A 26,491-nucleotide genomic window follows, 5' to 3' on the forward strand; every position below is an offset into this window, starting at 1 on the left:
GTACAGGGATAATACACACAGTGATGTCACAGTACAGAGATAATACACACAGTGATGTCACAGTACAGAGATAATACACACAGTGATGTCACAGTACAGGGATAATACACACAGTGATGTCACAGTACAGAGATAATACACACAGTGATGTCACAGTACAGAGATAATACACACAGTGATGTCACAGTACAGGGATAATACACACAGTGATGTCACAGTACAGAGATAATACACACAGTGATGTCACAGTACAGGGATAATACACACAGTGATGTCACAGTACAGGATAATACACACAGTGATGTCACAGTACAGAGATAATACACACAGTGATGTCACAGTACAGGATAATACACACAGTGATGTCACAGTACAGGATAATACACACAGTGATGTCACAGTACAGGATAATACACACAGTGATGTCACAGTACAGGGATAATACACACAGTGATGTCACAGTACAGGGATAATACACACAGTGATGTCACAGTACAGGGATAATACACACAGTGATGTCACAGTACAGGATAATACACACAGTGATGTCACAGTACAGAGATAATACACACAGTGATGTCACAGTACAGGGATAATACACACAGTGATGTCACAGTACAGAGATAATACACACAGTGATGTCACAGTACAGAGATAATACACACAGTGATGTCACAGTACAGGGATAATACACACAGTGATGTCACAGTACAGAGATAATACACACAGTGATGTCACAGTACAGGGATAATACACACAGTGATGTCACAGTACAGAGATAATACACACAGTGATGTCACAGTACAGGATAATACACACAGTGATGTCACAGTACAGGGATAATACACACAGTGATGTCACAGTACAGGGATAATACACACAGTGATGTCACAGTACAGAGATAATACACACAGTGATGTCACAGTACAGGATAATACACACAGTGATGTCACAGTACAGGATAATACACACAGTGATGTCACAGTACAGGGATAATACACACAGTGATGTCACAGTACAGGATAATACACACAGTGATGTCACTGTACAGGATAATACACACAGTGATGTCACAGTACAGGATAATACACACAGTGATGTCACAGTACAGAGATAATACACACAGTGATGTCACAGTACAGGATAATACACACACACACAGTGATGTCACAGTACAGGATAATACACACAGTGATGTCACAGTACAGGATAATACACACAGTGATGTCACAGTACAGAGATAATACACACAGTGATGTCACAGTACAGGATAATACACACAGTGATGTCACAGTACAGAGATAATACACACAGTGATGTCACAGTACAGGATAATACACACAGTGATGTCACAGTACAGGATAATACACACAGTGATGTCACAGTACAGGGATAATACACACAGTGATGTCACAGTACAGGATAATACACACAGTGATGTCACTGTACAGGATAATACACACAGTGATGTCACAGTACAGGATAATACACACAGTGATGTCACAGTACAGAGATAATACACACAGTGATGTCACAGTACAGGATAATACACACACAGTGATGTCACAGTACAGGATAATACACACAGTGATGTCACAGCACAGAGATAATACACACAGTGATGTCACAGTACAGAGATAATACACACAGTGATGTCACAGTACAGGATAATACACACAGAGATGTCACAGTACAGGGATAATACACACAGTGATGTCACAGTACAGGGATAATACACACAGTGATGTCACAGTACAGATATAATACACACAGTGATGTCACAGTACAGATATAATACACACAGTGATGTCACAGTACAGAGATAATACACACAGTGATGTCACAGTACAGGGATAATACACACAGTGATGTCACAGTACAGGATAATACACACAGTGTTGTCACAGTACAGAGATAATACACACAGTGATGTCACAGTACAGGGATAATACACACAGTGATGTCACAATACAGGGATAATACACACAGTGATGTCACAGTACAGAGATAATACACACAGTGATGTCACAGTACAGAGATAATACACACAGTGATGTCACAGTACAGAGATAATACACACAGTGATGTCACAGTACAGGATAATACACAGTGATGTCACAGTACAGGGATAATACACACAGTGATGTCACAGTACAGAGATAATACACAGTGATGTCACAGTACAGAGATAATACACACAGTGATGTCACAGTACAGAGATAATACACACAGTGATGTCACAGTACAGAGATAATACACACAGTGATGTCACAGTACAGGATAATACACAGTGATGTCACAGTACAGGGATAATACACACAGTGATGTCACAGTACAGAGATAATACACACAGAGATGTCACAGTACAGGATAATACACACAGTGATGTCACAGTACAGAGATAATACACACAGTGATGTCACAGTACAGAGATAATACACACAGTGATGTCACAGTACAGAGATAATACACAGTGATGTCACAGTACAGGATAATACACACAGTGATGTCACAATACAGGGTTAATACACACAGTGATGTCACAGTACAGGATAATACACTCAGTGATGTCACAGTACAGAGATAATACACACAGTGATGTCACAATACAGGGATAATACACAGTGATGTCACAGTACAGGATAATACACACAGTGATGTCACAGTACAGGATAATACACACGGTGATGTCACAATACAGAATTGACAGAGACTGTGACATCATAGACCAGGTTCTAATCACTATTGTAAACAGTCACATTGAGCTATTATAGGGTATACAGAGGACTCTCTGTCTCTGTCTATGTCTCTGTCTATGTCTCTGTCTGTCTATAACTGCTGTCACAACTATATTAAAGCTGTAATTTCGAGGATATTACACACAGGGAAGCACTGGGGTAATGAATGAGGATAATGCACTCTCTTAGGGAAGCATCAGTCGGGGATCTGCATATTCTCATCTCTCTCTTATCCTTTGATTTGTCACATAAAAGATACAGGGAGGAAGTTAATGTATCATTGTAGCATAAAAGCTGACTCAGATCTTGGAGCAACCTCGTGTCATGTCCTCACATCTCCTTGTTACATGTTCTCCTATTATTTGTACAAGCCCTTTACTTCCCTTGGGGCGAATGTTCCTCTTCCAAGTACAATGGCCATGTACTATTCTCACCCCTTCAACTCAAATCCAGTTTGTACCATAGAGCCCATTGATCATCCTTCCACATAGTCCTAGTTGGGACCTTTGGTTCTTCTCCCAGCTTCGTTCCTCACCCGCACTATGGCAACTATTGTGCCCACCTCGATGACACGGAGGTCCAACCATCAAAGCCAGTCTTTCCAACCTACTTTAGAAGATGGCGCCTCCATTTCACTTCACATCTCTTGGCAAAGCCGCCATTGTTTAGCGACATGTTATAAATCTTCCCCATTGTGTTCCACTGGGAAATAATGTGTCATCACCAGAGTAAGGAAAGCCATCATTGTTGGTTGACATATTTCCAAGATCTTGGTGATCAATTAGATAGTTCCTGCCAAGCGGAGAGATGGATTCCTCAGTCTAACACTCTAGCGGACAATGATATAAAATATGGGAACTATCTTCCCGTGTCGGAACAATGACAAGTCTTTCTCTCCACCGTAAAGTAATGAGGTGTCCGGGACTGATGATCTACAACGCATTGAGTAGATCCATATATTACTGTCCGGCCTCTGCCCAACACCCGCTACCTTCTTTTCAACCAGATCCATTTTTCCTCACTTTCCTGCCAAAAAGACAAGCGCCCTCCCTTAATGTTTTCCTTCATGTTGCTATCGGAGATTTATGAAGTAACACAGTTTGGGATGACAGATGTAGAGGGGAAATGAGAAGAGCAGTCGGCAAAGCCTGACAACTCCTTTATTTATCTTGTGCTAATGGATTTTAATTAAAGTCTGTCCCTGTTCAGACTATGCAGCAGTCATTAGTGATCTAGGGGGTGTGAGATACTCGACGCTCAGCTGTTGTGGGATCGCAACGCTCGTCCCCTAATGATGGCAGTTATAGGGAACGATAGACTGGAACATTGCTGTCATTTGTGAACAGTAATAACTTGCAGTAGATACTTGGGATATACAAGATCATATCAGGGCTGACTATAATAATATACCTATAGAATCCTTACTATACTGTATCCCCATATGCCTTACATTCTGTCCCATATATAGCAAGGAATAATGTGGTCCCGGTTATAGTGGTTTCCATAAGTATTAGTCCACTTTTCTATCCTCTTGCTCCTCAGGGGAGGGGAGTTCAAAGGGGGTGGGATCAACCAGGGTAAGACCTCCTCTGATCAGCTGCATGACCTGCCTTAAAGGTACAGTATGTATATCATTGCACTGATTCCATACAAAGTTTTGTTACCTCCCCCATAGAATATTTCTCATGCCATGCCTTTAATGTGTATAAGCTTACTTCCTCCTCCAAATCCAGGGGTTCGGGGACTGGTTCCAACCCAACTAGACCATTAGAATTGTAAAGCTAGCCCCAACATATAGGCAAATACCTGTGATCTCGGGAGAGGAGGGAGTGACTTGGGTGACGCAGTTGGAACCTGTTTGGAACCCCTAGATTGGCATATAAAGATTTGCAGAAGAAGTGAGATTTTTCCCATTGCTGGATGACCCCTTTAATATCTAGCAATCAACTCTTATATAAAGGTTTCAATTCCTTTCGTTCCTGAATCTTCATGTCTATCAAGTTTGCCTATATCAATCTCTTAGTCATGTGGTGTTTGCTGGAGAGGATCTGGAGACGTCACTTATCAGCGAGTCTCTCCTAGTGAGTCCCAACGCGTGAGAGGACTGTACAACGTGTCCCCAGGATAGGTGATAGCCAGCCCGCCCTTCAGTTTGCTATTATTCATGGATAACCCCTCTAAGGAGCGGCACGTTGGGCAATTGCCAAAGTCCCTTTGCTTCATAGGGAAGCCTGAGAACAGGAACCCCTGGAGCAACACTGTATTGGTATTATCCAGGTATAAGTGGCTATTGTATGGCAGTATTATTTAGATGTTATATGGCCGTATTATTTGGGCAATGAATGTTCTTATTGTGCGGATACTGTATCATTACATAAATTGTTAATGCAAGTATGACGTCTTGCGGAATTGACCGTCGCCACCTGTTTTTTGGCTTCCTGTGCACACCCCATACACAAATGCACTTTCCATAACTTTATGATGTTGTTCTAAATCACAAACCACTAAGGAAATTGTAGCTGATTGATCGTCCTGTGCCAAATGTCATAATGAACTGAACATGTTCACTTCATCCCCTTTATACCAAGGCCGCTATCGGCCGTATTAATCAGAGACAGCGATGGCCCGCAGCATTTCATAATACATAAACAAAGCCCAAAATGAAAACCAAAAACTGGGCTGGAATAATCTCTGTGTATTTGCTTTAGATGTTCTGATAAAGGACTTTTGGAGAGGATGTGAGACCGATGTAAAGTAAATAGGAGATTTTTCTAAGAGAGGAATTATGAAGCAATTATAAGGAAACAACAAACACATTTCTAAAGCTACAACTACCTAAAGAGAAGAGAAGTCGGCCCCAGTGGACCCAGATAAGGATAAAGTCAACCAAAAAGACCAAAAAATTCTGCATTTTATAGGGCTTAAAGGGGGTTGTCTGGGACTTTGGATAGGTCATCACGATCAGATGGGTGGGGCTCTGACTACTGGCGCCCCCACTGGTCAACTGAATGTAGAGTCCATTGCATGCCGAAACTTGTTTCTATGGGACGATACTTCATCCTAGGACTTGGGGTTTTGGTCTGGGATCTGAATTTATTCTAGGGCTTGGTCTGAGTTCTATGGAATCTGGAACTGGTGCCAAATATGTCTCAGCACCAACTCTGCAGCCGTCAGGGAAATTGGTCAGGAGAAGTCATCATGGTGGTGTGGGCCATATGTAAAAGATGAGGATTGAGAACATCTCCAACCCTAGAAGATGTCACCTGTGAGTCAGTGGATGGATAGAGGGACTGTAACCTCTCCTGAAATGTTCTTGAGTAAGAATGTCTTTGTATGAGCTGATTATTATGTTCCCGCACCTCTCCAGGACTCTGGATATTATAATACTGGGTGTGAAGAGACCCCAGAGTTTAATATCAATTTCTGGGCGATGAACCCCCAAAATAAAATGTATTATTATTATTATTATATAAAGCTTGGGTTCAGACAAACCTGAAATTTTTTCAAGACTCCTATCAAACAAGAAAGTTTGCTCATCAAGGGGAAAAGAACAGTAACATCCAGTTGACAATGATGGCACACAATGGGTGGTATTGACTATAGAAACAATGTAACAAGTTGGTGGTCAGGAAGGAGTTCCAAAGGTTCTATGATTTCCTTAATCCACCATTACTCCAATACACAGCCCAATACACATGAAAGCTCAGCCTCAAGCCAGCAAACACGTTGAAATTGGTAGGCCTTGCCCAAAGTTAGGATGAAGTATAGGCCCATAGAAACAAGTTTCGGCGTACAATGGACTCTACATTCAGTTGACCAGTGGGGGTGCCAGTAGTCAGAGCTTAATTTACCGTAAGTAGGCTAGTCTTAAGCATTAATGCATGTATTAGATATTTTTGGTTGTAGGCAACATGAACCCAACAACTACAGATCTAAGAATAATAACAATATCATCTGCGAGCCTATAATTGTTTACCGATGGTCTGGAGAGTCGGGAGAGGATGTAATGCTTTACAGAGGAGAAAACTGTTTGCATAACTGTTATTAATCAGAGTGGAGATTTCTTCCAAGGCGGCAGAGCTAATCCCTGGCCAGCCTGACACCAGCGGTAGTAGGTTAAGCACTGCTATTAATGATCCTGGGTTTTGTATACAGTATGTCTCTGTATGAGAAGATTATGCTGTGACTACCCCTGGAGAGGCTCAAATTCCTCAAGTTCCTCGTAATTAGGAAGTGAGGAAAAGCACTAGATGATGGCACAAGATGGGGAATGCCTCCCGTAATCCACCAGGAGCCAGGACCTCTCCTACTCAAGAAGAGTTATGGCCTGGTTATTATAACTGCACCATTGCCTGCTTGTTGAAATGGAGAAGAATACTTGGGTCTCGATGTCCAAAAGCAAAATGGTGGAACGCATCCTGAGAGTCATTTCAAGATACTTGCCTATAGAGGTTACGAGTCTGGGGAACGGTGGCACTCAACATTGTTCTCATTGTGGAAGTTGGGGTAGAGAGTCTTAAAAGCAATGCATTCTGGGAAAGGATATGCAAATTAAAATCCTCCCAGAAGGAAGGAGGCTGCCTCTATAGCACCACCTATAGGTGGTCTCCTGTAAGGCAATCTATGACCTGTTTAAGCACCTTGAAACGTGCCAAACCAGAAGCAGAAGAGACTCCACTCTGTACACAGATGTTTTGGGGTTCTTGAACCTTGTCGGGACAGATCAGGCCAATTGTGGTTGGTAGACCCTTCACCGTTTTTTGGGGGTAGTGTTTCTCCTTGTGGAGACTACTAGCTAAAGGTATAGTCTGGACCATCCTGGGGATGTTTTCCTTTTAGATCCTCTTCACCCCTATTTATACCTCCTTTTGGCCCTACATCTTTCCCGTTACTGTCCATTTGTTCTCCACCGGGTGATGTTTTCTACTTCTCCACACTATTTGTGCAGTATTTCTTTTTTCATGCCCTTTAGGCCCAGGTCTATTTGCAGCCTTATTTTTTGTGGGATGGGATATACTTTGCCATCTCTCCCATTACAGTCCACCTGGACTCTACTGGTTGATGTTGTCTTCTACTCTTACTTCATACTATGTGGCCAGAATTAGCTTTTTTCCTTTATGCCCTCTGGGCCCTGGCCTGTATCCAGCCTTGTTTTTTGGGGGAGCAGTTATACTTTGTACCATTTTTTTTATTCTGCATGCACACAGCCTTTGTTACAAGGGCATCCTTTGGCTATCTAGGCTGTATTCTCATACTGAAATGTGTGCTTATAATTCAAACAGAAAGTTTGTGAACCCCCTAGGGACGAGTCTGTATACAACACTCCAGCACAGGTTGGAGCTATACAGGAAAAGAGAATTAATAACTATAGTAGATATCCATCATCTCAGGGGAGGAAATGGAGAATCTTATGCCAATTTCCTGCAGCCCGGGTGATAACATATCGAGCTCCTTAGATGAGATGACTCTGGGCTATAGATGGCTTCTTACTTCGATTACACCATGTGGCGAGCCAGCCATGACTTACAGTCATTTCTTAACTAATCCAATTAGCTCAATGAGTCAGGACATTACCCAGAGGCCTTTGCTACAGGAAGTCATTTTCCTATTGATTTCGACTACATTACTAAGTCCCTCAGCAACCACTTGTCTCGTTTCATTACATGAGAATATTTCAGCTTTTTGCCTCTGTCAAGTCATTTTTAGTCAGGAGCCCTTGAAGAAATACACATGACTCTAATGAGTGTGACTATGGAGGTCTGCGGGGATGGCTGAGTATTCTTCATTCTTGTTTGACTACATTGTATCAAAGATTTGGGGGTTTCTTATGGTCTTGTACAATTTATATTAATGTTGGGGTTCTTGCCTAGTGAGTGCAAGTGGATGTGCAAAAGTAACTAGATACATTGTATCAATTCAATTAGGCAACCTGTAATACCTTTTTTACCCTGCGGGTGTGCTGTAGTCTGAGGCAGTCAGAAATCTACCTTTGATCTATGCTTTACACTGCAGCACATTAACTATGCTCAAACGAAGACATAAACTATAGAAGTTTTAACAACTACAAGGAGTTAAATCGTAAGCAAGAAATAAAATATCGTCGTTATTCATGGTATGCCGTCAATCCTTGCATTACTCAGACAGTCTATTGATTTAATTGGCTACATGTAATGCTTCCTTTCCCCTGCGGGAGTGCTGTAGCCTGAAATCTACTTCCTGTATATGCTTTATACTGCAGCTTAAATATGAAAAATCCTTCTGAAATTCACTTCCTGTCCTCTGTAGATCCTCTGTCCCTCCTCCATGCTTTACACTGCAGCTCTTCTCCTTCATTTTATTTCATTTGCTCTTACTCTGTGTAAATAGTTTAGTCTTAGGACTTAATGTTCTCCTCTTTGCTTTCTGCAGGTGACTAATTGTCGTGTCGCAGCAATAGCAATAATATAATAAGGAGACACATTATAATAAGCGGCGGTGGCGGCGAGCCGACTCTCACATGGAATTTACATTGTAGCCAAGAAAGTCAACAATATCCGATTTGGTCTCTTTGTAGAGCCATTATGTTACGTGGGAATATTTACTTACCGAAATCACTTGCACAGTATTGAACCCTCATGTTGTCAGATTTTTGCTCAATTTCACACTGAGTGCAGATCTTGGTTCCTGCAAGAAAATCGTAAAATGTTACATTGTAGTCGTAACGAAACATTACTGAATGAAAGGGGTTGCAAAGGACTTTAAAATTGATGATCCTTGGGGGTCCGACACCTGAGACCCACACGGCATTCTTTGCAGAATCTTAATAGAGATCTGGGGGGGCTCATTGCATCATAGGGGAACTTATCACACTGTTCATCCTGATCTACCTGGTTCATGATCTGCATTATTACTAGAGATGAGCGAACAGTGTTCTATCGAACACATGTTCGATCGGATATCAGGGTGTTCGCCATGTTCGAATCGAATCGAACACCGCGTGGTAAAGTGCGCCAAAATTCGATTCCCCTCCCACCTTCCCTGGCGCCTTTTTTGCACCAATAACAGCGCAGGGACAGGAACTACGACACCGGGGGCATTGAAAAAAATTGGAAAAAGTCATTGGCTGCCGAAATCAGGTGACCTCCATTTTAGACGAATAGTGGATTTCAAATTCGGGTCATATGAGAATGTGAACTTTGTGACTATGAGACAGGGATAGCTGTACAGGCAGGGATAGCTAGGGATAACCTTTATTTAGGGGGGAATGTTATTAAAAATAACTTTTTGGGGCTCTATCGGGTGTGTAATTGTGATTTTTGTGAGATAAACTTTTTCCCATAGGGATGCATTGGCCAGCGCTGATTGGCCGAATTCCGTACTCTGGCCAATCAGTGCTGGCCAATGCATTCTATTAGCTTGATGAAGCAGAGTGTGCACAAGGGTTCAAGCGCACCCTCGGCTCTGATGTAGCAGAGCCGAGGCTGCACAAGGGTTCAAGCGCACCCTCGGCTCTGATGTAGGAGAGCCGAGGGTGCACTTGAACCCTTGTGCACCCTCGGCTCTGCTACATCAGAGCCGAGGGTGCGCTTGAACCCTTGTGCACACTCTGCTTCATCAAGCTAATAGAATGCATTGGCCAGCGCTGATTGGCCAATGCATTCTATTGAACCCTTGTGCACCCTCGGCTCTGCTACATCAGAGCCGAGGGTGCGCTTGAACCCTTGTGCACACTCTGCTTCATCAAGCTAATAGAATGCATTGGCCAGCGCTGATTGGCCAATGCATTCTATTAGCCCGATGAAGTAGAGCTGAATGTGTGTGCTAAGCACACACATTCAGCTCTACTTCATCGGGCTAATAGAATGCATTGGCCAGCGCTGATTGGCCAGAGTACGGAATTCGGCCAATCAGCGCTGGCTCTGCTGGAGGAGGCAGAGTCTAAGATCGCTCCACACCAGTCTCCATTCAGGTCCGACCTTAGACTCCGCCTCCTCCAGCAGAGCCAGCGCTGATTGGCCGAATTCCGTACTCTGGCCAATCAGCACTGGCTAATGCATTGTATTGGCGTGGTGAAGCAGTGCTGAATGTGTGTGCTTAGCACACACATTCAGCTCTACTTCATCGGGCTAATAGAATGCATTGGCCAATCAGCACTGGCCAATGCATTCTATTAGCGTGAACTGAGTTTGCACAGGGGTTCTAGTGCACCCTCGGCTCTGCTACATCAGATTGCTACATCTGATGTAGCAGTGCCGAGTGTGCATCAGATGTGTAGTTGAGCAAAACTGACTCAGCACTGCTAAGTCTGCATTCGCATAGGAATGCATAGGCCAGCCTTCGGCCAATCAGCGCTGGCTCTGCGGGAGGAGGCGGAGTCTAAGGTCGGACCTGAATGGAGACTGGTGTGGAGCGATCTTAGACTCCGCCTCCTCCAGCAGAGCCAGCGCTGATTGGTCGAGTTCCGTACTCTGGCCAATCAGCACTGGCCAATGCATTTCTATGGGGAAAAGTTAGCTTGCGAAAATCGCAAACTGACAGGGATTTCCATGAAATAAAGTGACTTTTATGCCCCCAGACATGCTTCCCCTGCTGTCCCAGTGTCATTCCAGGGTGTTGGTATCATTTCCTGGGGTGTCATAGTGGACTTGGTGACCCTCCAGACACGAATTTGGGTTTCCCCCTTAACGAGTTTATGTTCCCCATAGACTATAATGGGGTTCGAAACCCATTCGAACAGTGTGCGGCTGTTCGAATCGAATTTCGAACCTCGAACATTTTAGTGTTCGCTCATCTCTAATTATTACCAGTATACAATATAAAATGTACAACGCTGCGGACGTTTGCACTATTGCAACCCATTCTCGTTTACTTTAATGCGGTAATACCAGACACGGCCTGTAAAGATGAGTGGCGCTGTTTAAAAAAAAAAAAAATCCCTTTTTTGCAAATCTCATGAACCCCTTTTATATAAGGGCCGTATGAGGGCTGCTTAGTGTTTGGCCGATTCCCGATTTTTGCGTTAGGTTTCTGTTGTATGTCAGAGTTGGCAAGGATTTGTTGGCCGGCTGCTTAATATATTAGCAGTCATTTACACAGAATGCATGGCACAGATTGTGGTGCACGCTCTCAGCACGGCTATTGTATATCAATTTACTTAATGTGTTCACGGAGGAGAAGAGCCGTGCCAAATAAAAGGTCACTAAGCTCGCCGTGCAGGCGCACAACTTTCAGGGGAAATTCTCCGAAAATAATTCCCCAAACGTCTCGCTGAATCTTAAATGCTAATTCTCATTGCATCATGTCCAGGGGGTTAAAGGTTAATTTTTTTGGAATTTTTTTTTGCACTGGGGGCAGGATCAGACTACACAAGATGTGTAACGATAGAGACAGACCGCTCTGCATAGGAGATGGAGAGATACAAATTGGTTGTAAAAGTTTGCACCCCCTCTACCTATTGCTGCATGTATATACAATATTGTCCCCTGGTTTCAGCTCTGGCAGGGGATCGTTGTCAGCGACTATTTTTAGTGTTGTTTTTGTGCTTCTAGATTTCTATTCTTGCAATAAAGGAGATTGTAAGAACAAAGCGCGACATTCACGGCTTCATTAGAAGAATTCACAGGACTTTGAAATGCAAATGTTGGCGCTTTATCACAGGTACAGCGCGAGCCGGGAACAGATCTCCATATTTCAGCATCTATTATTTGTATTGTGGACGTGAATGAATATTCTGCTCTCGTTTCTCTCCCTTTATACAGTGTATGTATATTTATATCCCATTTATGAATCTCAGCAGGACAGGGGCTGCTTGTTGCCACCACTTGTTGCCTGCTTAGGTAGGGGTCCGCAGTATTGGGGTGGAAGGATAAACAAAAATCATAAAAAAGATTCTTTTTAACATAGTCGTGATCTTGTAGGTGTGTGAGAGGCCCCGGCCCCTGCTCCCCCATGTATTACACCATGGTTAGATCTACTGTATTCTGCTGGCAGGTCTGATACATTGTATCATTCCCCGTTATACTGTATAACATATTACACCTTGATCAGATCTATTCTGCTGACAGGTTTGCAGGCTGATACATTGTATCCTGCACCATCTGATAACATAATATACAATGGTCAGATCTACTGTATTCTGCAGGGTGACACATTGTATCCTGCTCTATTATATAACATATTACACCTTAATCAGATCTATTCTGCTGACAGGTATGCAGGCCGATACATTGTATCTAGCACCATTTTATAGCATATTACACCTTGATCAGATCTACAGTATTCTGCTGGCAGGTCTGATACATTGTCTCATACCCCATTATACTGTACTACATATTACACCTTGATCAGATCTACAGTATTCTGCTGACAGGTCTACAGTCTGATACGTTGTATCTTATACCATTTTACACACGTTACACCTTGACAATATCTACTATATCTTTCTGGAAGGTCTGATACATTGTATCCTGCTCCGTTATATAACATATTATATATACCCTGATCAGATCTGTTGTATTCTGCTGGCAGGTCTACCGACTTATATACATTATATCCATTGTACCATATTATAACCTTTCTATAAACTTGATCATATCCATTCTGCTGGCAGGTCTGTTACATTGTAACCTGCTCCATTCCATAACATATTATATATACCCTGATCAGATCTATTGTATTCTGCTGACAGGTCTGCAGGCTGATACATTGTATCCGGCGCCATTTTATAACATATAACACCTTGATCAGATCTGTACATTTCAGTAGATATTGTAGGAACTGTTGCTTGCCTCCGGCTAATAACTAACATGACAGTGATCCTGCTACACGTCATCCTAAGCCACACTGACAAGTCAGGAGACACGTGCCGTGCCGGAAGGTGCGGGGGATTTTTAGCTGTGGCCTGCCAGGTTCTACCTCTATAGCGGTGTTCCTGCGCCCCACTGCTTTATGACAAGGCTGCGGTCATATTGTAATTTGTGATTACTTTTTGTGCTGTTAACCCCTTTAGTTACATTGGATCTGACACTGATGGTACAGCCTGCAGGTTACCAGGAAGAACTACTGAGTCCCACGATTGCAGGCCAGATAGATAGTATCACCAATGCTAAGCTGCATAACCATAGATGGACATGGGATAGACACCATTGAATCTAACCACCTTCATTTCATGGTGAATCCACCTGACCCAATCCAAGCCAAAAAGCAACTTAACCCTCTCCTGCCTGCATTTAGAAGGTGGTGCTGATCAAAGTTACATTCAGTGTCATAGACATAGAAAGAAAATATGTATATAGCAAGTGATCATGGAAGGCGCTGTGGTCTGAGGGGGTCTGTAGGGCAATGCTCACTGGGTACAGGGTAAATAACTGTCTCTCTAGCGCCACCTATGTCTACAGCCTGAGTTTGGAAGCACTGAGCTCTTTCTGAAAACCGTGCACACATTTTTCGGAAATGCAATCATTTTTGTATGCAATTTGGAAGAGAAAAGCAGCAGCTAAATCCAGCCATAAGACATGTCAGGCCTCATTCACACTTGCACGTGTTAGCTCCATATCCTGCCCCTCTGGAGTAGCTGTAAGTCTATAGTTCAGTATCGCCGGCTGTAGTATAGACTGACATATATAGTTGCTTATACTATGGCTCCATATGGGATCAGTATATCAGTATATATAACAGAGCAAAGCCACAGCTTTTGCTTGAGAGCAGTTTCCCTGCTTTATTCTGGATTTACAAGGATTGTATGACATTATGTAAACAGCGCCACTCATGTCCATAGGTTGTAGATGGTACTGCAGCTCAGTCCCATTTGCTTGACTGGGACTAAGGTGCAATACCAGACACAACCAACACTGGCGCTGTTTCTGGAAAAAAGCAGGATATTTTGTACTAAACTCCTACAAGCCCTTTAAACCTGTTCTTGACACAATGCAGGGGATTTAGTAACCCATGTGTGACAACTTTCTGATATAGAGGGACATCATTCTCGTGTCAGTCAGGGACTTCATTAATGGAGTAGGAAATGGTTCTTAGGCTAGGTTCACATCTGCACCGGGCTCTCCATCATTCACGTCTGCCAGGAGAGCCGGACTGCTAATACAGTGGTTACCCGCAGACCCTGCCGGACTCCAGTGACTATAATGGGGTCCACCATGCGTCTGGTGGTTTCTGTGGTGGACTCTGGTGCAGATGTGAACGTAGCCTTACTATGGGGATCAGGACTGGCTTTCACCTTCTGGATCCAGATGTTTCTATTCACTGACAGCAAGTTCAGATATTGAAATGTCAATGAATCGAAACACAGACTGTATGACAAATCTGCATTTGCTGCCTTGTTCAGAAATGTGTACAGCGATAGCGATGTGCGAATCCGAACCCCACAGGTCAGGTCCGTGACAAACAACATGGGCTCCGAATATCAGAACTGAAGTCTGGGTCGATATATATATGCAGCTGAGCACACTGTGTATACTGTATATACATACGGCTGAGCACACTGTGTATATTGTGTAGACTGTGTATATATATATATATATATATATATATATATATATATATATACTGCTCAACAGCCAATCAACAAGGTCTAAGCCCACAGACATGCTCAGTAGGAGCTTGGCTGTGATTGGCCAGGCGGGTCATGCGACCTCTCTATATAAGAAGTGGAGTCACAGGTCTTGCTGCCATTAGTTAGGCTCAATGGAAAGCGGGACAGTCAGGGCTGGAGCTAAATGTAATAATAGTGACAGGGCAGTGACAGGAGCCGAATACTGTGCGGGGTAGAGATCCTAGAAATAATACAGTCAACTGTGTGTGTATATGTATACTGTATGTGTGTATATATATATATATATATATATATATATATATATATATACAGTATATATATATATATACCCCCATACCGTCTCTTAGAGCAGTAACAATAACTGCGTGTCTACTTGTACATATAAGATATATATATATGTGTGTGTATGTATAGATATTGCCGTCTTACAAACCGACTGTGCTGATAAAACATAGCGTTACAATGTCTCCTGCCCAGGAATAAAGACACCCCCGGAGCCATCAGCAAAGGGGGACATGACTTTGGGATGGGGGAACCAATAACTCCTGCAGTTTCTTCTTTGTGCAGTAGTTGAGTAGATTTATACAGACTGGGTCAGCTTTAAGAATATATCGGTGTATATTCAGCTTTAGTGTATATACAGCTGTAGGAGTATATATCTGTGTATGTTCTGCTGTAGGAGTGTATATCTGTATGTTCTGTGTAGGAGTATATATCTGTAGTAGGAGTATATATCTGTGTATGTTCTGCTTTAGTATATGGTGCTTAGTGTGTTACTGTAGGAGGGAGGAGTTAGGAATAGATGTCACTTCCTGTCTCCTCCATCTTCATCCTCTTTCTCATCACAAGACCTGGATGAAGCATTTCCCGCCCTCCCGCCCTCTTTGCATCACTATGTTATACTTGTTTTTTATTCTTTTTTTTTTTTTTTCCACATTTTCCTATCTAATGTATTATTGTATCATTGCTTTGTTACTGTAATTGTGTATTTGGCTCTATATATTCAATTATGAGATGACTGATGAGTTATTGTTGGGCATTATCCTTCTAGGCCCAAGGGAAGGGCAGTCCTCCAAGCCATGGTTCCCTAGAGGTTTCCTCCACAGGGGTTTTTTCCTCTCCTGAGTGCTGTAGGATGACTCTTTGTGAGTCGGGGGTTTGCCATTATTTAGTCAGTCGTGTGTAATAAAGTATTACGTGTCACATGGTCAATTGATAAACTGTCACAGCTTTACTTTTGCGGTTGAGGAGTCAGGTGGAAGTTGCAGGCAAGTTATTGTAGACTTATTTTAACTAATAGAGGAGGTTAAACCTCATGGTGGTGAACAGGCTGAGTTTTAGAAATGGCCAGCCTGAAGGATGTGGTAATAGTAACGTCATCCAGAGGCGGGCACAGGGGTTAAGCACAGGGTCGTTGGTGCCCTTAAAGTGTACTGGCTCTGCTAGAATTGCAAGCCGGAGTGTGCTGCCCCCCTTTATTTATTTATTGCTGTCTGGCCGGGTGCTGTATGTCAGACAGCTGGGGATCTCACAGTATTCGTGAATCCCAATGGTCTAGCACTTCACCTGACTCCTTCTGTCATTATTTTACTTCTGTGAGTTTAATAAAGCTGTGGCCATTTTTACAACCAAAATAAAGTGTTTTGTGCATTTATTCCAAAGTCATTATTTACCGTAGTTTGGGTGGTTTTAGGTAGGAGTGAGGGACATCCCATATCCAAAGTCATGGCCTGTGGTGTCCGCTGAGCGCTGACTGTCCTGCAATGTTATCAGTATGACAGGTAGACGGCTGCTCATCACCCCTATTTGGACCTTCAGGGAACCCACAGAATATATCTGATCTACTGAAAGGAGTTGTAGAAGAATATCTATTGACTGTTCTTGTTTAGTGACTGGGTCTGGTATGGCATTTGTAAGGACTAAACTGCAAAACCCGCCACGGCCACTGGATAATTGTGGTGCTATTACATCCAACGCTTTGCCTTAAAACCCCATATTGCAGCTGATGCCACCGATTACAATGTATATCATGGTTTGAATAAAATAAAACATATATATTAAGTTTACATTATGGAGAAAAAACAAACTACAGCTGCCGACAGCTGACAATGACTTGAAACTAACAATTTGCAAAAATTTTAACAAGAAGACAACTTTACTGTCGGTGTTTAGTTTGAACCTTCACATGACCATAGATAAGACTAGTGGTATACAGTATATACTCTAGATGTCCTTTATCACGGTTACGTAGTATAGGAGTATTATTTTGGCATTGCACGGTACAATATTGTGGATCCTAGACTGTATGCCACTTGTCACTCGCTTTGGTATGGTCCATAGGGTATCTACACCATATAGGCCTAATTTTGGCTCCTTTCCTCCTCCTCATCTTCTATAAACAGCCCTACTGTCGCCCTGGTCATGGACGCCGGACATGGCTGAGATTTGTGACTCACGGCAGCTTTGTGGCTTCCCCTCCGGAGTTACTGGAGGACTCTTGAACTTGCTGAAAGTTGTGGCCACACAGGGGGACGTGATAAATGTCTGGTTAATGTCCGCACTTATCTGAGGGACCTGCAGAGCTGTGAAAATAATTTACAGTAAGGACTTTCACAAGACCATTAATTCACCCGCAGAAATGTTATTAGTCATCCCGACTGAAGCTCCTTTCATGGGCAGACTAGTGACGAGGGACTGTATAAGCCAGGACACGTCTGTACGAGGCAGGGCCAAGGGAGTAGGGGTGGGGGTACTGGAGGGGCACGTGCCCTTGTCATTGGTTACACTACAGGTGAAGGACATGGTATCAGTAAGCCTCATCTTGTGGCCAAAAATGGTGCCAATTCGAAGTAAAATTGGCTCTGGCTTTGCAGTGCGGCACATTCATTTCTATGACCTCATACATGCAACGGTTTAGTTTCATGATCCAGTCAGCGCCGCACCTCTCATGAGGCAACCTGAAGCGACCGCTATGCCGGGGCCCCGGAGGGGGGGCGGCATTTTTACTGACCTAAGCCAGTCCAGGACAAGCTGTCCTGGACTGGCTTAGCGATACCGTCTCGCCAGCCCGGCAGGGGAAGTGAGCGGTTGTTTGGGGCGGCCCTCTGGACGCAGCACTGCTTTAACTCACCTATTACAGCACTGCTCCAGCGGCCGCCCCTTACGCTTTGCAAAGAGCAGGTCCTCTCCCTGCCTGCTCTCTGCATACTAAAGCCGCCCCCTCTGCTCCGCCCCCTCCTCTCCACACGCCGGGTGACGTGGCCACGTAATCAGGCCCGCACCCGACATGTGCCTGCGTCCTAGCGCGCGCGGGAGGGAGGGGTCGCTCTGAAGACCGGACAGAGGACCGGATCAAGAAGAACAGGGAGCTGCAGGTAAGCGGACACCAGTGGGGGGGAGGGGGTTAATCACTACACAGCGTGGGGTCCAAAAATTGAAACAATTTTTGGACTACATGCTGTGTAGTCAGGGGGTGAACCTAGCCTTTTTGCCGTGGGGGGGGGGGGCGGCGGGTGGTGGTGTGGGGTTGGGAATGGGGGGGGGGGGGCGGCTTTCTTTCGTCCGCCTTAGGCGGCAAAAAGGCTAGGTTCACTCCTGGATCCAGTGTACGGGCCCGGGAACAAAACTCAGGACAGATCCGATTTCTGTCCATTTTATGGGCCGTGCTTCCTGGCCCTGATCAATGCTGGGTGCAGAAGCATAGGGGGTGTACATAACATCCATATGGCGTCCATGCCTTCCAATCACGACCTGGCAACATGGTTGCGTGCATGTTACCTAAGGTGTACGTGCAATATATATAGCCTGGTGCAATGTGTATATGTGTGTGTGTATAATGTATATGTGCATATATCACATACTGTGAACTCGTATGACCCACGTCACCTCCCCCGCCCTCCTCTTTCTCTGACTTTCGTAAAAGCATGGCTATTGGGGCACTGAATGAACAACGCGGCACCATTTTGGCACAAGAAAGGAATAAACCTGGCGAAGATGGCTTAATAAATTTTGTTCCGTAAACTAATAATTCTGAATTCAGCTCGGAGAAGAAAAGGAAGCGAAAGAATCCGAACGATTGATCCGTAGTCATTGTGTTGTGGTGACCAATAAAAACGCATTATCTGCACAGAATAAGTAACTAGACGCGAGCAATTCACTTAATGACCAGAAGACACAAGAAGGCGATAAGTAGATGGCGGCTTAGACAGAGGCCCCGGAGCTTCGCACATTCAGCTTCTCGGCCTCCCTTGTTTGTCTTGTGAAAGGCCCATTGTTACTGTTTATATTTGGAGCAGATTTTGGAAGGATTCTTCTATTATTGTATCACCAATTAACTTCCTATGAGTCACCGAAACGCAGCGGGGGCTGTTCAGAGCGGCTTTCGTTCCACAGGCGATGATGTCGCTAATGACAATTAGTCCACGGAGAAGAAGTAACTGTTGATAAGAATTGATCTCCCCTTTAATTTCTGAGATTTCGGCTTCCCGAGGCTTCACATTGTTTAATGAAAGTCTAATTGTCTTAATTAGTGGAGAATTGAGATGTCAAGTGATTCAAGACAGAGCGAGGAGTCCCTGGGACTGCAGCAGGTGACAAGATTTTGCACATCTGGGCATACATGTATGTTCTGATGACTATGCCGACATCCACTGGTGTAATGTTTAGGGTCACAGTGGTCGTGGCTGCAACAGAGCCCAAGAAGCCGGAGGGCCCGCAGACCCTTGGCACACCAGGGCGGGTTACAATTGTTTTCTATCTGATTTCTTTTGACATGATAAATGTATTACTCCTGCCCCCTGGTGAGACAGATTGAGGATACACAGCCTTCCACTGTCAAAAAGGAGAACATTAACCTATAACATAACATATAGACAAAGAGGGGTTCTGTAGGGAAGGTTGTGGCACAAAAGAGGGGCACTGGCAAGGGATGGGAATGATGGGAAGCTTGGACATACAGACGTGTTGTGGAGGAGTCGTCATGGTGGTCTGGGCCATGTAGAGAAGGAATGGAAATGTGAATATTGCTGAACTATATGGATGGGAATTAGGTCATAAGGAGAAGTTGCACAGGGGACTCAAGTGTAGCTTTTCTACCAATCCCGTGAGCCTTTAGTAATGCCCCTGCTGACATCACTGGTGGATCATAGTTACTATAAAGGGGGTCCCAAACACCTTCTTCTTCTTCCTCACTTAACACATGCATTGGTTAATGGACTTGGGTTCCTGAGGTCCACCCTTATCTAGGTTCACCTCTGCAATGCCACCTAAAAATTGGTTCAAAGAAACCTCCTGCAAGGAAGACTTTTCTATTCGCTGGTTTCTGGTGGAAACCCAACTGACATCCGGTGGACTCATGATAGTCTATGGGGTCTGCAGGTGTCCTCGGGTAACCGCTTTTAAGCAAATGGGCTCTCCGTCTTTTGGGTACCCATGTGGACCCAAACAATGGAAAGCTGTACCATCCAAGTAGCTGCACCGTCTTGGTATGGCTAGTCCGACTCATACACAGTCATGATGGGGAAACTAGATTGTGAGCAGCAGGGTTGGACTGGCTTACCGGGGAACCGGTGAATCCCCCGGTGGGCCCCAGACACCCCAGTCCGACCCTGGTGAGCAGAATCATTGTGGGGGTTATAAAGTTAATCACAGGATAAACGTCTTTTCATTGACATATATTAAATGTATTGCCCGGGACTTCTGTTTCCATAGAAAGATCTATAGGGAATGGAGTCTTTGTGCAGGGGTGGAGGGAATGTAAGACGTTGCATGATATATTTGTTATTGTACTTTATCTGTGTATATCTTACACTTCCAGCAAGGGTCTCTCTGGATGGGAAAAATGCATGATTCAGGCCCATTTGCAATAAAAGTGTAAATATGCAAGGCTTTCCAGATTCCTCCTGACACCAGAGACCTGTGGCAGCATCCTTTACATCTCAGCAGAGATCCCTGAGGTCGGATGTTTAGGAAGATGAATACAGATAGGGAGGTTGTAGCCGCTTCCGCGGGGAATCTCCGAAAATATTTATCCGTTGCTAATAGAGGGAGATGTGGATTCTCCGAGAAGCCGAGGAAGTTCTTACATGTTCTCCAGGCCCACGGAGCAATATAATGCAAACTCCCCAAATCTCCCTGAGGGCTAAACATTTCTAATGTGAACTCCTGATGTCGAAGACCTGTCAGTCTAATAGGCAGGCTCGGCTACCCCGCGAGAATGTGCTCAAATAAAGAGAACGTTTACAAACCTTACATTACAGGGTGACTTTTGGTGGGTTTTGTTCACTTTTGCAACCAAATTTATTGCCCAAAGCATCTAAAAATGAAGAAACTTTACATTTGGTCTCCAGTAAATAAATGTCTTACCCTAGTGTTCGAGACGCCATCATTCAGGTCCGCATGGGGACCTGAGAGACGGAGACCTTGTCTGCTTAAAAAGGGGTTATCTCGTAAACTATAATGGAGTCCATGGGGTTTTAGTAAAAAAGTGTCGGAGACAAAAAGTCCTCCATGCAGTGACCCCCTCTTCATTTACAGTAGCCAAAACACGGGGTTCAAGGGACCACAAGATACAGTCAGGGAACCTCCATTCTCTATATAGGTGCAGATCTCGGATGTAGGACCATCATATATCATCTATCTATCTATCTATCTATCTATCTATCTATCTATCTACACTCACCGGCCACTTTATTAGGTACACCATGCTAGTAACGGGTTGGACCCCCTTTTGCCTTCAGAACTGCCTCAATTCTTCGTGGCATAGATACAACAAGGTGCTGGAAGCATTCCTCAGAGATTTTGGTCTATATTGACATGATGGCATCACACAGTTGCAGTCGCAGATTTGTCGGCTGCACATCCATGATGCGAATCTCCCGTTCCACCACATCCCAAAGATGCTCCTCTATTGGATTGAGATCTGGTGACTGTGGAGGCCATTGGAGTACAGTGAACTCATTGTCATGTTCAAGAAACCAGTCTGAGATGATTCCAGCTTTATGACATGGCATTGCATTATCCTGCTGAAAGTAGCCATCAGATGTTGGGTACATTGTGGTCATAAAGGGATGGACATGGTCAGCAACAATACTCAGGTAGGCTTTGGCGTTGCAACGATGCTCAATTGGTACCAAGGGGCCCAAAGAGTGCCAAGAAAATATTCCCCACACCATGACACCACCACCACCAGCCTGAACCGTTGATACAAGGCAGGATGGATCCATGCTTTCATGTTGTTGACGCCAAATTCTGACCCTACCATCCGAATGTCGCAGCAGAAATCGAGACTCATCAGACCAGGCAACGTTTTTCCAATCTTCAATTGTCCAATTTCGATGAGCTTGTGCAAATTGTAGCCTCAGTTTCCTGTTCTTAGCTGAAAGGAGTGGCACCCGGTGTGGTCTTCTGCTGCTGTAGCCCATCTGTAGCCTCAAAGTTGGACGTACTGTGCGGCGTTCAGAGATGCTCTTCTGGCTACCTTGGTTGTAACGGGTGGCTATTTGAGTCACTGTTGCCTTTCTATCAGCTCGAACCAGTCTGGCCATTCTCCTCTGACCTCTGGCATCAACAACGCATTTCCGCCCACAGAACTGCCGCTCACTGGATGTTTTTTCTTTTTCGGACCATTCTCTGTAAACCCTAGAGATGGTTGTGCGTGAAAATCCCAGTAGATCAGCAGTTTCTGAAATACTCAGACCAGCCCTTCTGGCACCAACAACCATGCCACGTTCAAAGGCACTCAAATCACCTTTCTTCCCCATACTGATGCTCGGTTTGAACTGCAGGAGATTGTCTTGACCATGTCTACATGCCTAAATGCACTGAGTTGCCGCCATGTGATTGGCTGATTAGAAATTAAGTGTTAACGAGCAGTTGGACAGGTGTACCTAATAAAGTGGCCGGTGAGTGTATCATCTATCTATCTATCTCCTATCTATCTATCTATCTATCTATCTATCTATCTATCTATCTCCTATCTATCTATCTATCTATCTATCTATCTATCTATCTATCTATCTATCTCCTATCTATCTATCTATCTATCTATCTATCTATCTATCTATCTCCTATCTATCTCCTATCTATCTATCTATCTATCTATCTATCTATCTCCTATCTATCTATCTATCTATCTATCTATCTATCTATCTCTCTCTCTCTCTCCTATCTATCTATCTATCTATCTATCTATCTATCTATCTATCTCCTATCTATCTATCTATCTATCTATCTATCTATCTCCTATCTATCTATCTATCTATCTATCTATCTATCTATCTCCTATCTATCTATTTATATCTATCTATCTATCTATCTATCTCTCTCTCTCTCTCTCTCTCTCTCTCTCTCTCTCTATCTATCTATCTATCTATCTATCTATCTATCTCCTATCTATCTATTTATCTCTATCTATCTATCTATCTATCTATCTATCTATCTATCTCCTATCTATCTATCGATCTCCTATCTATCTATCTATCTATCTATCTATCTATCTCCTATCTATCTATCTCCTATCTATCTATCTATCTATCTATCTATCTATCTATCTATCTATCTATCTATCTCTCTCTCTCTCTCTCTCTCTCTCTCTCTCTCTCTATCTATCTATCTATCTATCTATCTATCTATCTATCTATCTATCTCCTATCTATCTATTTATATCTATCTATCTATCTATCTATCTTTCTATCTATCTCCTATCTATCTATCTATCTATCTATCTATCTATCTATCTATCTCCTATCTATCTATCTATATATCTATCTATCTATCTATCTATCTATCCATCCATCCATCTATCTTTTGTGTCCCCCCCTCCTCTGTATATTGTGTGTCCGCACAGTAGGGGGCGGTCTAGCAGGGCACTAGACAACAGGACATATGTCATCTTCATTCCTATTGAAATCTTTTCTCAAGCACCAGTTGCTGAGTGAATCCGTCAAATAAGTACATGACCCCTACTGTGCACTTTGACCCTTGCGACCCCAGTTAGTATAGACAGTGCGTGTAAACTCATTCTGTGTTTTCTATACATCTATCATCTCAATGGACACGCTACAACTCAATGTATTTCTATGGAACGTGATGCCTCTAAGGACAGTCATTAGTTAAGCCCCTCCCCTTCTAGTAGACGGAGCCGGCCCCTTTTCAAGAAAGTCGTGGACAAGGAGAGATGGGAGTTAGCTAGAACTGGAGTGAGACTGTGCTGATATTGCTCTGAAGGATCTGACATATCAATGACTTACACAATTGATTTAAATGAGCACATTGTAATGCTTTACTTTCCCTGCGGGGGCGCTGCAGGGAAGAGAAATACTTTTTAAGGATCAAGGTATCACGTGTACAGGTCCGGCCCCTCTTTTCCTTTGGTTCTACTGAGCTACACAGACCCATGGGTAGACATTGGTGCACAGGGCCCCAGTCGGTAAGGGGGCACACACAATGTTACTCTGAAAGCCGAGAGCATTATCATTTTTCTATTAAATTGCATGGGCCTGAGCTGATGAACTGATACTGTAGCTCACAATTGCTAGTAGTTTTTAGGGGTGCTTTATGAAAAGGGGCTCTTACATAGTTCTCTTCTGCATATGTTCACCCCAGCTTAGGTCACCTTAGAGGTCAATGAAGATCTGAAATCCATCCAGTAGAACTGTATGGTGTCTGGGTATTGCTACAGTAATAGGGGCCCTATAGTGTGACTGTATTAGGGGCCCATGTGAAATTGATTTCAATCCATTGCTCTAACCAAACCATATCTGAATGCACAATAAGTCCTAGTCCCGACTGGTCTCAGATTGCACCAACCTACCCAGATATGGTTGTAAAGACCAACAATTGGATAAAATGTACAGTAAAGTTCCTTTAATCCAGCATTGTGGCTCCCGATATATACCGGATTATCAGATATTCTGGATTATTGAACACTTTACGACTTTAAGACAGTCCCATGTAAAAGTATCTACTATATCACTTGTATCCATGTGGACAGAATTGGGGATAACCTCTGGAGATCATCCCAAGCATTGACACATCTATCCATGGAACTCAGCACCGCTACATCTGCATCAAACATTTTATTTGGAATATCTTCCATTAGTCAACACACCACTCAGGTATGGAGAAAAATAAGTAATATCGGCCCCAGGATCTGCAATGTAGTTATCACCTAGTTATGTAGCAGAGCTGAACGTGTCATCAAACTGTGTGTTTAGTGTCTTAGTATCAGCAGTCCTGTGTAAAGTAACAAATAACCACTGGAATTGTGATAGAAACATGGCCGGCCCCATCTCCACATTGGGTTATAATTCTCCCATTGACCTTTGACTTTTAGGAGGGCAACAGTTCCACCCATAGGGGTCTATTGTCTAGTCATGTGTGTGTTCTTTTAATGGGGTTGTATGCAACCTTCAAACCAAAAAAGTGTTTTGCAAAAATAGAATTGGGGTAAAAAAAAAAAAAAAAGTATAATTTTCAAAAATTTCTACCAAGTTGGAATTCTTGCTATTGTGCAACTTTGTCCCCTATAGGGAATCACTAAAATCATGGTTTATTAGTAAAAATTCTATACAGACATAGCAGCGTTAACCCAAACTTCTGCAGCACGATCTTATCACAGAAGACAACAAAAAACAACAAAAATTCAACATTTTTTTTTTTCCGATGTCTTTTTATTGTTTTTTGTTGTCTTCTGTGATAAGACATAACTTTTCAGTTCTGGGTTGACTCTCATCTGTATAAAGATAGAAAAATTTCCAACACTTTTTAAATATTTTTAAAAAATTATTATTAATAACTTCCCAAACACCAAAAAAAAGTTAAAAAAATTGAAGCTTCAAATTTTTGTGACCATACGCTACATGAATATTGACCTCGTTAGGTTACATTCACAGCAAATTATATGGGACTAGCCAGTTTTCTTCCATTTTTGCCCCAGTGTGCTAAAAAACTACATAAAACCACGGGAAAAAAAAATCCACCAAAATTTTTATATAATTTTGGGTTCTATTTTTAAACTGGTGAGATTTTGGGGGCATCCTATAAAACCTGTAACAAGGGGAGAATTATTTTTGAGAGTTCTAGATTTTTTTTTCTCTGTGATACAGTGTGTAAAAAAATAATTCATGTATTTTTAATAAATTTTTACATTAATGGCAGAATTTTTTTTTAAAAAAAAATCTTAGAATTTTTTAGACCATTAAAACAATTC

The 26,491-nt window shown here is 43.1% G+C and overlaps 2 protein-coding genes across 2 annotated transcripts in view; one reads left to right on the plus strand and one right to left on the minus strand.

Annotated features, from left to right (window-relative positions):
- Positions 1-26,491, plus strand: part of GOLGA7B (golgin A7 family member B) — a 138,642-nt gene that overhangs the window by 21,844 nt on the left and 90,307 nt on the right. The gene's annotated exons all lie outside the window — the stretch shown is intronic.
- SFRP5 (secreted frizzled related protein 5) overlaps positions 1-26,491 on the minus strand; it is a 44,886-nt gene that overhangs the window by 15,545 nt on the left and 2,850 nt on the right. The window contains exon 2 of the mRNA XM_075257880.1: positions 9,324-9,401. Coding sequence (XP_075113981.1) covers positions 9,324-9,401 — 78 coding nt within the window. The remainder of the gene's footprint in view (positions 1-9,323; positions 9,402-26,491) is intronic.

Source organism: Leptodactylus fuscus, chromosome 10, assembly GCF_031893055.1.
Source record: "Leptodactylus fuscus isolate aLepFus1 chromosome 10, aLepFus1.hap2, whole genome shotgun sequence".
NCBI classification, from domain to species: Eukaryota; Metazoa; Chordata; class Amphibia; order Anura; family Leptodactylidae; genus Leptodactylus; species Leptodactylus fuscus.